The following is a 15609-nucleotide window of genomic DNA, read 5'->3' on the forward strand; positions in this document are numbered from 1 at the left end:
GAAGATAAGAGAGATCAAAGAGAAGATAAGCGAGATCATGGAGACAAGATAAGCAATATTATAAAGATCAAAGATAAGCGAGATCAAAGAGAAGATAAGAGAGATCAAAGAGAAGATAAGACAGAGATCATAGAGATCAAAGACAAGATAAGCAAGATTATAAAGATCAAAGACAAGATAAGAGAGATCAAAGAGAAGATAAGAGAGATCAAAGAGAAGATAAGAGAGATCATAGAGATCAAAGACAAGATCAAAGAGATATGAGAAATAAATGTGATCAAAGATGAAATCAGAGAGATGAGATCAAAGAGAAGATCAAAGAGATACGAGAGATGAAAGAGATGTTAGAGATCAAAGAGAAAATCAGAGATCAGATCAAAGAGATATGAGAGAAGATCAGAAGTAAAGCTACGGGGTTACGGGGTGCGGGGTTACCATGACACTGGAAGCGGCTGTGTCCCAAATCACACTGTACCGTACTAAAGGTTTAGACTGGTATAGTTCTACACTATGTAACACACACACACACACACACACACACACACACACTAGGATCCTGTTACGTTGATGTGAAGGATGCATCAGTGATCGATACTGTGTGTGTGTGTGTGTGTGTGTGTGTGTGTGTGTGTGTGTTCATTTCGGGCTGATCAGTTTTGACCTTGATGGTGATTGATGAGACCCCCCCCCCCCATCACCCCCCCCCCCCCCCCCCAACAAGCTCGGCGTCAGCGCCCACTGTTCCACGCTGCAGCATCTCACACAACCCTGTTACATTCAACACGGGGTCGTGATCTCATACACTTCATCTACCTCCAGGTTAACCCCACACACACACACACACACACACACACCTCAGCACAGTGAACCGTCATGATGTCATAGAGGGCGTGGCCACATATTTCCCCATGCTAGTGTGAGATGTACAGTGTGTGTGTGTGTGTGTGTGTGTGTGTGTGTGAGGTTAATCATTTCCTAGCGGTGGTCGGTGTGGCGTCCTGCTCCCAGCGTTAGGACAAAGTTCATGAGGAACTTTTACTTCACTCGTTCAAAAGTATGTGGACGCCCCGTCATGTAACCGTCCTTTACTGTTACGATTTTTACCCTTTTGGTGCTGTTGCTAGGCGGTTGCTAGGCGGTTGCTATGGTGGTTGCTATGGTTTGGCCCCAAGCGCCCGTTCAGTGTAAAGACGTACAAGCCTAGCGTCGAGTGCACGATGGGACTTTCTCCCCGAAAAGCACCAGCGCATCATCAGCAGGTCTGCTTCGTTAGGCCTGGGAAGCGTAGCATGGCTAATCGCTATCTCCGCTCCCAAACAGCACCGGTGCCAACGTGCCACCGCGGGAGGCCGACGCTTCCACAGTAGCGCCCGGGCCGTCCGTCAGGAAGCAGCGGGGAGGGGAACTGAGGGGCATTGAGACGGTTACCGGCGGGATGTCGCCGGGTAAAGAAAAGCGACGCTTCCGCCCCCCCTCGCGCCCCCCTCGCGCCCCCCTCGCGCCCCCCTCGCGCCTGGCTCAGGTCCATGTAGGGACCAGCGGGAATGGACGAGGACGAGTAGTTCCTCTGTGATCCGATCTCAGCTCCGCTATCACCCAGCCGGGCGCACCACACAGACACATAAAAATTTTAATAAATTAATAAATCAAAATAAAGAAATCAAAAAGCACAGAAATACATAAATAAATAAAAACATAAATAAATAATACAAATAAAATCAAAAATAAATAAAAACATGATTAAATCAATAAATAAAAACTATAAATTAATAAATATATAAATAAATTAATACATAAAATGATAAATAAAGCAAATAAAAATATAAATAAGTCAGTAAATAAAATTATAAATAAATCAATTAAAATATTTTAAAAAATCAATAAATAAAAATATTAATAAATCAATAAATAAAAACTATCAATACATAAATAAAAACTAAAAATAAATTAATACATAAAATATAAATAATTAATTAAATATATTAATAAATAAAAAATGAAAAAGCACATAAATACATAAATAAATTAATAAAAATAAAAACATAAATAAATCATTAATCAATAAATAAAAACTAATTATACATAAATAAAAAGTAAATAAACACATAAATAAATAAACAAAAATATATAAATAATCAATCAATACATAAATAAAAATCAAATTAAATCATTAAATAAATATGTAAAGAAATATAAATACAAGTTTTTCCACAGGATTTTAAACCATGTCTGCTGGAATTTGTGCCCAGTCAGTAAAACGCAAAATTGATGCATTTAAATGATGAAGAAGCACCGGAGACCTCAAACCAAACACACACACACACACACACACACACACACTCACACACACACACACACACACACACACACACACACACACACACACACTCACACACTCACGGTTGCCGGGGGCCCCAGCGTGTCCCCTCCTGCATCTCATTAATATTTCAGAGGCTGATGAAGCTCCTGCTCAGGTTTTCAGCTTCTCCTGTTCCACTGTACTTACAGAACCCTGTTCCACACACACACACACACACACACACACACACTGTACACACACACACACACACACACACACACTGTACACACACACTCACCCTGCAGCTGTTTAAATCGACCCTCCAGCTGGTTGTAGTTGAAAACTGCTGCACCGTAACTGGACCCTGGAACGGAACCGTGGTACGAAGCCCCCAGCCCCGGGGACAGGGGCCCGGGGGACAAAGGGCCCTGGGACAAGGGCCCCGGCACGCTGGTGGCCCTCTGCAGCTCCATCATCAGCGCTCCCTCTCAACCTAAAGAACCGACAGACCCGAGAGAGCGTCCGGAACGTTCCGGCATCCACGACCGACGGACTGATGCAGCCGGACCCGGGACGAGAGTGGAAGAGGAACCGAGAGAGCTCACCTACCACTGAGCTCAGGAGGGGACAAGGGGCGGGGCTCTGTGGAGAATGGGCGGGGCTTGGGGAACAGTGGGCGGAGCTCTGGGGAACAGTGGGCGGAGCAGTAACAATAAAATTATAAAAAATTTAAGTATAAATAATTAAAACAACAAATCAATAATTACATAAATAAAGGTGAATAAATAATGAAATAAAAAAATCAATAAATGCATAAAAACATAAATAAATTCATCAGTAATTACATAAATAAATCAATATTAAAATAAATAAATACTTAAAAACACTAATAATTATTATATTAATAAACAATTAAATAAAAAAAGAAATATTTAAATCAATAAATATATAAAAAATAGTAAATATATAGTTTTAAAAAATCAATAAGTAAATACATATACAGTGTATCACAAAAGTGAGTACACCCCTCACATTTCTGCAAATATTTCATTATATCTTTTCATGAGACAACACTATAGACATGAAACTTGGATATAACTTAGAGTAGTCAGTGTACAACTTGTATAGCAGTGTAGATTTACTGTCTTCTGAAAATAACTCAACACACAGCCATTAATGTCTAAATAGCTGCAACATAAGTGAGTACACCCCACAGTGAACATGTCCAAATTGTGCCCAAATGTGTCGTTGTCCCTCCCTGGTGTCATGTGTCAAGGTCCCAGGTGTAAATGGGGAGCAGGGCTGTTAAATTTGGTGTTTTGGGTACAATTCTCTCATACTGGCCACTGGATATTCAACATGGCACCTCATGGCAAAGAACTCTCTGAGGATGTGAGAAATAGAATTGTTGCTCTCCACAAAGATGGCCTGGGCTATAAGAAGATTGCTAACACCCTGAAACTGAGCTACAGCATGGTGGCCAAGGTCATACAGCGGTTTTCCAGGACAGGTTCCACTCGGAACAGGCTTCGCCAGGGTCGACCAAAGAAGTTGAGTCCACGTGTTTGGCGTCATATCCAGAGGTCGGCTTTAAAAAATAGACACATGAGTGCTGCCAGCATTGCTGCAGAGGTTGAAGACGTGGGAGGTCAGCCTGTCAGTGCTCAGACCATACGCCGCACACTGCATCAACTCGGTCTGCATGGTCGTCATCCCAGAAGGAAGCTGACGCACAAGAAAGCCCGCAAACAGTTTGCTGAAGACAAGCAGTCCAAGAACATGGATTACTGGAATGCCCTGTGGTCTGACGAGACCAAGATAAACTTGTTTGGCTCAGATGGTGTCCAGCATGTGTGGCGGCGCCCTGGTGAGAAGTACCAAGACAACTGTATCTTGCCTACAGTCAAGCATGGTGGTGGTAGCATCATGGTCTTGGGCTGCATGAGTGTTGCTGGCACTGGGGAGCTGCGGTTCATTGAGGGAAACATGAATTCCAACATGTACTGTGACATTCTGAAACAGAGCATGATCCCCTCCCTTCGAAAACTGGGCCTCATGGCAGTTTTCCGACAGGATAACGACCCCAAACACAACCTCCAAGATGACAACTGCCTTGCTGAGGAAGCTGAAGGTAAAGGTGATGGACTAAACCCAATTGAGCACCTGTGGCGCATCCTCAAGTGGAAGGTGGAGGAGTTCAAGGTGTCTAACATCCACCAGCTCCGTGATGTCATCATGGAGGAGTGGAAGAGGATTCCAGTAGCAACCTGTGCAGCTCTGGTGAATTCCATGCCCAGGAGGGTTAAGGCAGTGCTGGATAATAATGGTGATCACACAAAATATTGACACTTTGGGCACAATTTGGACATGTTCACTGTGGGGTGTACTCACTTATGTTGCAGCTATTTAGACATTAATGGCTGTGTGTTGAGTTATTTTTAGAAGACAGTAAATCTATACTGCTATACAAGCTGTACACTGACTACTCTAAGTTATATCCAAGTTTCATTTCTATAGTGTTGTCCCATGAAAAGATATAATGAAATATTTGCAGAAATGTGAGGGGTGTACTCACTTTTGTGATACACTGTATATATATATATATACAGTGTATCACAAAAGTGAGTACACCCCTCACATTTCTGCAGATATTTAAGTATATCTTTTCATGGGACAACACTGACAAAATGACACTTTGACACAATGAAAAGTAGTCTGTGTGCAGCTTATATAACAGTGTAAATTTATTCTTCCCTCAAAATAACTCAATATACAGCCATTAATGTCTAAACCACCGGCAACAAAAGTGAGTACACCCCTAAGAGACTACACCCCTAAATGTCCAAATTGAGCACTGCTTGTCATTTTCCCTCCAAAATGTCATGTGATTTGTTAGTGTTACTAGGTCTCAGGTGTGCATAGGGAGCAGGTGTGTTCAATTTAGTAGTACAGCTCTCACACTCTCTCATACTGGTCACTGAAAGTTCCAACATGGCACCTCATGGCAAAGAACTCTCTAAGGATCTTAAAAGACGAATTGTTGCGCTACATGAAGATGGCCAAGGCTACAAGACGATTGCCAACACCCTGAAACTGAGCTGCAGCACAGTGGCCAAGATCATCCAGCGTTTTAAAAGAGCAGGGTCCACTCAGAACAGACCTCGCGTTGGTCGTCCAAAGAAGCTGAGTGCACGTGCTCAGCGTCACATCCAACTGCTGTCTTTGAAAGATAGGCGCAGGAGTGCTGTCAGCATTGCTGCAGAGATTGAAAAGGTGGGGGGTCAGCCTGTCAGTGCTCAGACCATACGCCGCACACTACATCAAATTGGTCTGCATGGCTGTCACCCCAGAAAGAAGCCTCTTCTGAAGTCTCTACACAAGAAAGCCCGCAAACAGTTTGCTGAAGACATGTCAACAAAGGACATGGATTACTGGAACCATGTCCTATGGTCTGATGAGACCAAGATTAATTTGTTTGGTTCAGATGGTCTCAAGCATGTGTGGCGGCAATCAGGTGAGGAGTACAAAGATAAGTGTGTCATGCCTACAGTCAAGCATGGTGGTGGGAATGCCATGGTCTGGGGCTGCATGAGTGCAGCAGGTGTTGGGGAGTTACATTTCATTGAGGGACACATGAACTCCAATAAGTACTGTGAAATACTGAAGCAGAGCATGATCCCCTCCCTCCGGAAAATGGGTCGCAGGGCAGTGTTCCAGCATGATAATGACCCCAAACACACCTCTAAGACGACCACTGCTTTATTGAAGAGGCTGAGGGTAAAGGTGATGGACTGGCCAAGCATGTCTCCAGACCTAAACCCAATAGAACATCTTTGGGGCATCCTCAAGCGGAAGGTGGAGGAGTGCAAAGTCTCGAATATCCGCCAGCTCCGTGATGTCGTCATGGAGGAGTGGAAAAGCATTCCAGTGGCAACCTGTGAAGCTCTGGTAAAGTCCATGCCCAGGAGAGTTAAGGCAGTTCTGGGAAATAATGGTGGCCACACAAAATATTGACACTTCAGGAACTTTCACTAAGGGGTGTACTCACTTTTGTTGCCGGTGGTTTAGACATTAATGGCTGTATATTGAGTTATTTTGAGGGAAGAATAAATTTACACTGTTATATAAGCTGCACACAGACTACTTTTCATTGTGTCAAAGTGTCATTTTGTCAGTGTTGTCCCATGAAAAGATATACTTAAATATCTGCAGAAATGTGAGGGGTGTACTCACTTTTGTGATACACTGTATATATATATATATATATATATATATATATATATAAAAATCATTATAATCAAATAAAAAATATATAAACATAAAGAAATAAAAAGAAATAAAACAAACATACTATAAATCAATACATAAAAAATAAACACAATTTAAATAAATAAAGTAATAAATAAAACCCAGTGGATTATTTCTAACCATCACTAATAATAAAGAGAAATTAATTATTCAGTTTCTTTAATAACGCAGTGGGGGGGGGGGGGGGGGGGGCAGAATCTTCCCTGAATTGGGTTCTGACGTACCCCTCTGTCGATGCCCCGTCAGTACGAGCGTCCTGAACATGAACCCGACACAAACATGTAGGACCAGAGTGAAGAATTTAGGAAGCGGGGGATGTTTGAGATGGGGGGGGGGAGGCAGCAGGTCGATGGGCGAGAGGGAATAAAAGGGTCTTGGTGGGGCGCGGCCGATGTTTTAATTATTCAGAGACCCGCGGCCGCCCTGCAGAACATGGTGATAAGATCTGAGAGCGACCGTGTTTGCTGACCCCCCCAGAAATACCACCCCCCCACCAGAACCAAGAGGAGGCCGTAGAAATACCCAAATATATACATACATCTATAATTATATCAATAAATAATAATAATTAAATAAAAAGTAAAACAATAAATGTAAAGTAAAATCAAATAATTCAATATATAAATAAATCAATAATTCTATAAATAAATATAAAAAAATATGTACATTAAATAATAAAAATATAACAAATAAAAATACAGTATATTAATAAATAAATACAAAAAATATATAAATTAAATATATAAATAAAAAAACCTATATATATATATAGATAGATAGATAGATAGATAGATAGATAGATAGATAGATAGATATTTATAAGCAAACTAAAAATACATAAAAAATAAAAAAATATATAAATCAATAAATACACAAATATAAATCAACAAATAAATCAGTAACTATATAAATAAATTACAAATTAATAGATAAATAAATAATATCTACATAAATAAAAAAATAATTGATTACTACAGAAAATAAATAAGTACAATAAATAAATGGATAAACAAAATAAATCAATAAATACACAAATAGATACATAAATATTTAAATATTTAATAGTAAATAAATACAAAAAAACAATTGATAAATAACAATAAATAAATATTTAAATATATAAATAAAAAATACATAAATAAATACAAAAAAACATTTATATATAACAAAAAAAACCACTAAATAAATAAATGAAAATAAGTTTAAAAATTCACAAATAAATAAGAAACACATAAAAATAATCAAAGTAAATAAATAAATAAAGTGCGCTGGAACACCACTACTGAGATCTGGGGATCCAGGGTTCGAATCCCCGCCGTGCTATCGGCCAGTCGGGCGTCTGCACAGTCATGATTGGCTTATGTCCAAACAGCCTATAGCCACTGGGAGGGAAATTCCCACAGACAGCTTAAATAAAGCTGCTTTATTTAAACAGAGTTAGTGTTAGTGTGTGTGTGTGTGTGTGTGTGTGTGTGTGTGTGTGTGTGTGTGTGTGTGTGTGTGAAGCTCCTGCACGTTTAATGAAGCTGTAAATTATTGATCGGTGGAACCTGAGCAGATCCGGTCACCAGTAACACCAGTAACACCAGTAACACCAGTAACCCCAGTGTGTGTGAGAGCAGCATGGACGCCCCCCAGCGACTAACCGCACACACACACACACACACACACACACACACACACACACACACACGTGTCCCGTGTTCAGTACAGTACGGTGTGGATTGGGACACAGCCCACCTACCTGCGAGCGCTTTGATGCGAGAGCGCTCGAACAGACGGGCGGAGCTGTTCTCGTTGTCCCACTCCTCCACCTCCCAGCGGTTGTGGGCGTCGCCGTACTGCTGCTGGATCTCCACGTGATCGTAATCCGCCGCCACCGTCGTCATCTCGCCGCCTCAGGGTTCGATCCTGCTCATCAGCGTCTCTCCACCAATCACCTGAGAGATCCACACCGAGAGAACAAGGGGAGTCAATCCGGCACAAATTCCCACAGACGTACTCCCAAAACTAAAATAAATAAATAAAATGGATAAATACAATTAAATAAATAAAATATGTAAATAAAAAATACATTAAAAAATACATTAAAAAATACATTAAAAAATACATTAAAAAATACATTAAAAAATACATTAAAAAATACATTAAAAAATACATTAAAAAATACATTAAAAATACTTAAATAAATACAAAATAAATAAATACAAATATAAAAATAAAAAACATAATAACATAATAAACATAATAACATAATAAAAACATAATAAAGAAATAAAATATGTAAATACAAAATAAATAAAAAAACAAATAAATACAAACAAAATAAATAAAAAACAAATACAATTCATAAATACTTAAATAAATAAAAAGCATAAATAAAATACATTTAAAGAATACATAAATAAACAATAAATAATAAATAAATAAAATACACAAATAAATAAATAAAGAATACATAAATATATAATTGAATACATATAAAAACAATTCAAATAAATTTTAAAAATACATAAATCAATAAATACAAAAATCAATAAATAAAATACATAAATAAACAATAAATACATAAATGTATACAAACATAAGTAAATAAATAAATGAGATACATAAACAAAAAAATATACATAAAGAAAACAATATTTAAATGTAAAAAATAAAAACATAAATAATAAATACTACATATATAAATCAAATAAATACTTAATGGAACATAAAAATACATAAAACAATTAAATAAATAAATACATAAGTAAATAATCAATAAATAATGAATAAATAATAAATAAATAATCAATAAAGAATAAATAAACAATAAATACATAAATAAATACAGACATAAAAATATATAATAAATAAAACCCAGTGGTTTGGGTGACACAGCAGTAAAGTGCACTACAGCACTTCTGCTGATATTTGGAAATTCAGGGTTGAGAAGACCTGGCTCACGATCAGAGTTCTGATTCAACCCAAAAGCATTCGGTCGGGAGCAAATCCGGCACAAATTCCCACAGATGTACTCTGAAACCTTGTGAGAAGCCTCCTTACAAGACTCATGATGGGGTGTCCGTTTCAGGTCCTTTCGGCGCTATAACAGCCTAAAGGTTCCACTAGAGTCTGGACCATGACTGCTGGGATTCATGTACTGATGGAACACAGTCCACCTTCCCTCCTCTGGGTTATAACTCCACCCACACGACCCTGAAACCATCGTTCCACCCGGGATCAAGGGCGAGAGGAACACGAGAGCTCCGGCGACACTCCAGCCCGGAGAGAGACGGAGGGGGCGAGAGCTCGAGGTATTTTTAGACGACGCAGCAGCAGCGCGGGAGAGAGAAATTACGTAACAGCATCGCCGAGATCTGCAGGGAACCGCAGGACGTACAGGGAGGACGTACACGGAGGCGCTTTGCTAACTACGACGATGGTGAAGAGAACGCATCGGAACTCACCTGGTCTAACGAACCGTTCACCAGCGAGGACAGTCCAGAGTCAAAATGAAAAGAAATGTACAGATTTCACCGTCTACTGTCCATAATATTATAGAAGGATTACACAGAGTGATAAACACGCCCCCATCACGCCCATCACATTTATAACGATTTATCAAAGCTTTGAAGAATTAGCCACTGTCATTTCCCCCATCGTCCCATCTTTTTTGGAACAAAGCGGTATATAAGCGATGTAGCTTAGCATTTATCCTGCTCGGGGATGATAATAATACATAACATACATAAATCAATCAATAAAAATAAAAACATAACGTTAATATAAATAAAATATATAAATCAATAAAAAAATAACAATAATATAAATAAGATATGTAAATTATTAACAAAATAAATAAATACATAGATAAATACAATAAATATATAAATAAAAGAATAAATAAATTACATAAATATAAAGTTAAAAAATAAGTAAATAAATACAATCAATATACAAATGAATAAATATATATAACATATAAATCAAGAAAAAAATACATAAAATAAACATAAAAATAAAATATATAAATACAATAAATATACAAATAAATAAAATAGGAATATAGATAAATAAATACAATAAATATATAAATAAATAAAATAAGAATATAGATAAATAAATACAATAAATATACAAATAAATAAAATAAGAATATACATAAATAAATACAATAAATAAAATACAAAAAATTATAAATAGGTAAAAAAATCAATATATTTACTTAAAAATGCATATCTAATTTAATAAAGTAATAAATACACAAATAAATAAAAATAAATACATCAATAAATTAAAAAAATAAATATATATTAATATAAATTAATAAATACCCAAAAATATAAATACATCAATAACAAAAAATAAATAAATAAACAAATAAATATTGAAATATATATAAATAAGTGTATCTTTATATCTTTATAAAATGTAATATTACGTGGAAGCGAAACGACCCCGTCCGCTCGCTCTAATCTCCGCCTGACGAGATGCGGCAGCTGGCCGAGATCCCTGCGATTAGCGGCCTCGCGTCTCGCCGCCAAAACAAACGGATCTGAAGGTCAGTCGGCGTCTTCAGACCCCACGGCAGGAGTCCTGTTTTAGAAGGATTCGGAGTACGTCTGTGGGAATTCGTGCTGGAGTTCGAAGAGGCGTCCCGATACTTTTTTGCTTTGGATTGGAACACAGCCGTAGATGCTAATGAAGTACTACTAACAAGGCTTTTTAGTGTGACCTGTTAAGGGCCTCGTTTAGGGGCCCAAGAGCGCACACTCATCCTGCCCACATACGCTTTACAAAGGTGCGTCTCAGTAGAGAGCGCAGGTGCTACACCGGCCTGCCTGACTGACCCCTTCCGAAGGCAGGTCCCGGGACCTGTACCGGTCGACTGGCCGCCCCCTGGTGCCAACGACCTCCGGTGTTCAATCTCCGAGGGAGGGAAGGTCGTCGGGTCGGGTTTTACCGTATTGCTGCCGAAGGAGAACACCAGAGCACACCAGGGGTCGGTACTGGGTCCGATAAAAGTTCCACCCCCCACACACGCATAAACCCGAATGAAAGAACCCGGAGCGGGAACCGTTAATCCGCCCACGTTCACACGCTCGAACCCGACTGATCCGCGGCTCGAGCTCGGCACTGGCACCGAACCAACACTGCAGATCGGCTCCCGAATCTCACACACACACACACACACACACTCACACACATTCACACACACACACACACACACACTCACAGCTTCGTATTCTGTTCTACACTCACCGACCCCGAAATCCTCCAAACACCAGAGTGTATGGGTGCCACCTCCCGCTGCCAGGCTCCAAACCGCCTAAATCAGCAGCAGCTCCGGCAACATCAGCAACATCTACACTGAGAGGGGCGAGAGGAGCTCTGCTTCACTCACTCACTCACTCACCAGCGCACCAGCGCACCAGCTCGACACCGAGAGGCGGGGCTACACCCACTCACCCTTCATCTACTTCATTTTAGTATTAATAAAATTATTCACACATTAAATCACATTTTAAATAATAATAATAATATTACATTATTTATTGTATTTAATTAATAATTAAATAAATGATGAATTATAATTTTAAAAATCGTTTAAATCAGTATCGTCATTTTTATAGTGGATTATTTCCTCAAAAATAAATAAATAAAAAATAATAATCAAGCATTTCAGAGAATGAATGAAAGAATCAACGAATCACTCGAGGAATCAATAAAAGAGTCAAAGAATCATCCTCACACTAATTGGTGTGTGTGTGTGTGTGCTGTGATGACCTGGTGACCCTGTCCGGGGTGTCTCCTACCTTTCACTGCGACCCTGACCAGGACAAAGCTGTGGAAAAACAGAGAATCAATAAATCAGTGAGTCACTCAATGAATCAGTAAAAGAATCAGTGAATCATACTCTTCATAACTGGAGGTCCTAAGTGTGTGTGTGTGTGTGTGTGTGTGTGTGTGTGTGTGTGTGTGTGTGTGTGTGTGTGTGAGTGTGTGAGTGTGTGTGTAAAACGCTGTGAGTGACCTTTGACCCCTCGGTGTGGTATTCAGCGTCAGACCCCGTGGGCGTGTCTCCAGACCCTCACTCCTGTACGTGAGCGTGCGGTGAGTGGGCACGGGTGAGTGGGTGGGCACGGGCGGGTGAGTGGGCACCAAGCTTCCTCTCTCTGCTGCAGAGCGTTACTATGGTTACGCTAAAGAACATCTCCGAGTCGTACGGGCGCAGAATAAGGAACAGAAAAGCTTCACGTGTGAGTGGGTGAGTGGGTGGGTGAGTGGGTGGGTGAGTGGGTGGGTGGGTGAGTGGGCACCGAATAAATCACCTGTTTAACATTCTACACCCCAAACACCACCTACATACATTTACTGACCTACAAACACACAGATACACCAGCTGAGGGGTCACCACCCAAAACCAACACTATAATATCATTTACCTGTTCACACACACACTCACACCTGCACTGTACCAACATTTAATAATAATAATCAATATAATAATAATAAAATCACATTATTAACATTGTAATTATTATTACAAAATAAAAATAATAAAAAAATAATGATAATAAAATAATGTTATTTTACAATGATAATAATAATGGTGCAAAATAAAAATGTTAAAAACATAACAGTAAAATAATAATAGTTTAATATAATAACATAAAAATAATAATAATATAATCATAATAATATAATACTGAAAATAATGATAATAATAAAAAATAACAAAAATAATAAATATTACTTAAAAATGATTGTATTTAAATGATGATAATAATAACAAAAATAATAATGATAAGAATAATGTTAATAATAATATTGATAAATAATAAAAATAATTTACAATTATAGTATAATAATAATAATAATAATAAAAACCATAATTAAAAAACAAATAATAATAATACATTGTTTAAATAGTATTACTTAAAATAGTAAATAAATAATAGTTTAAATAGTAATACTTAAAATAATACTAAAAACAATAATAATAGTAAAAATAAATAAATAAAAATGATAATAATAAATAATATTTAAATGATGATAAAAATAAGAACAAAAAAGTATTTACAAATAATATAAAACATAATATTGATAAATAATAACAATAATTTTAAACAATAACAGCAAAATAATAATGATAATAATAATGATAATAATTAAAATATTAATAATAATAAATTAATGAGAATAACAGCATTAACAACAATATAAGTAATAATAATAATTAAAAAAATATTTTCAAAAATGATTATGATTATAAAAAATAATGTTAATAATATCAATAATATAATAGCAACAATAATAATTTTAATAGAGCAACAATAGAAATGTATAATAATAATATGTGTTTTGTTTAAATAAGTAAATATATAAAGTTTGTATTGATTATATTTTGAGGTCAGTTTGTATCTTTAATTAAATCTTTATACATTATTCATGTGAAAGCTCGTCCAGCGTTTAAATCATGAATAAATAAAAGCACATTAAGATCATTATGTACTTATGTACAAAGTGTCTTTCATCTTTCACTGGCTCGGGGCCACTCTGTTATCCGGGGCCCCCGGGATCCCCGGTCTCGGCCTGTCCGTCAACCCAGCGGTCGGTCTGGGAGAACCGGTCCGGTTCCCTTTCCCGGCTGTATGTAGGACGCCGGATGGGAGCAGCTTGGTGCCCGCTGCCCGGTTGCTAAAGCGGGAGGATTTTTACTACGCTGGCACAGAAACGCTCTCGTCGCTATGGAAACCACGACACTCGGAATAAATACCAGGGCGCGCGGACAAAAGCCGGAGGCGGCGATCGGTGCCGGATCGTGGTTATGTAACCGGGACAGATTGGCACAAGTACCCACCGCGTTCTGGTCTTTACCGGATTTAAGTATAAAGCCCCTTCTGCTCTGAAGGAAGTGCAGCAGAGCCCGGGGTGATCAACAGCAGTGCTGAACGGGCACAAATCCCCATACACACAGTGCTGACTCTAATTACTAATGCTTACCCCAAAGCCTTAATCTTAAAATAAAAGAAATAAATCACACACACACACACACACACACACACGTTAGATTTTATTTGTATTTTATTTAGTATTTAACATTTTTATTTCGTTTTTCCATAGACATGAGAACTACTGCAGCTACATCGTGCTAATGCTAACGCTATTATAAATGCTAACGTCACACCAAATCCTTTATCTAAGTCTCCAAAACAACTAAAAAATTTAATGAAATTAATAAAACACAAACAAATGCACACACATTAGTATCATTATATTAGTATTTTATTAGTATTTAGTGTTTTATTTAGTTTCTTTCAACAGAAATGAGAACAACTGCAGCTATATTGTGCTAAATGCTAGCGCGAATGCTAACGCTAATTATGAACCCTAAACACACACCAAAACCTTAATCTTAATCACCAAAACAACAATAAAATTAAATAAAAATTGAATAGAATTATAATAAATTACACACACATTATTATTATTATTCTGTTAGTATTTTATTTAATATTTAGTATTTTTGTTTCGTTTTTTCCCCCCACAGACATGAGAAGTACTGCAGCTACATCGTGCTAAAGCTAACGCTATTATGAATGCTAATTTCACTATCCTTAATCATAATCTCCAAAACAAATAAAATAAAATAAATAAATCTTAGTAGTGTTGTTTCTGAGCCTGTTTGAAACTTATTAATTATAAAATGCAACATATGAACTATTAAAAATGTTTTTTAGCACGTTTTTACATTGTAGTGAATACGGATTGTCGGTAGCTTTGCCGAGATTCGAACCCTGGATCCCGGATCTCACCGTCAGCACCACCATCACCAGGATAATCTATCTATTAAACGTTGTGTCTTTTGTTCACTATGAGGTCAACAGTGTAAAGAAACGTGACCGTAAGCTTAAAAAACGTGAGATTTTCCACAAGGGTTTGGAGTGCGTCTGTGGGGATTTGTGCCCGCTCAGATAACAAGGTCACCTACGGTAGAAGAACCGTGTTTATCT

General features: G+C 37.8%; 1 protein-coding gene across 5 annotated transcripts in view; it reads right to left on the bottom strand.

Moving 5' to 3' along the window:
• LOC134326632 (spectrin beta chain, non-erythrocytic 1-like) overlaps window positions 1–11987 on the bottom strand; it is a 46368-nt gene extending 34381 nt beyond the window's left edge. For 3 of the 5 annotated variants that reach the window (XM_063008800.1, XM_063008798.1, XM_063008801.1), the window contains exons 1-2: window positions 11855–11987; window positions 8352–8547 (exon numbers count right to left, since the gene is read on the bottom strand). In XM_063008800.1, the coding sequence (XP_062864870.1) occupies window positions 8352–8496 (145 nt within the window). In that variant the 5' untranslated portion in view covers window positions 8497–8547; window positions 11855–11987. Of the gene's footprint in view, window positions 1–2597; window positions 2773–8351; window positions 8548–11033; window positions 11148–11854 lie in introns of those variants that run through there. The other 2 variants (XM_063008799.1, XM_063008802.1) reach the window with 2 other exon arrangements.
• Window positions 11988–15609: the final 3622 nt, after the last annotated feature.

This window comes from Trichomycterus rosablanca, chromosome 14, assembly GCF_030014385.1.
Source record: "Trichomycterus rosablanca isolate fTriRos1 chromosome 14, fTriRos1.hap1, whole genome shotgun sequence".
Taxonomy (NCBI): Eukaryota; Metazoa; Chordata; class Actinopteri; order Siluriformes; family Trichomycteridae; genus Trichomycterus; species Trichomycterus rosablanca.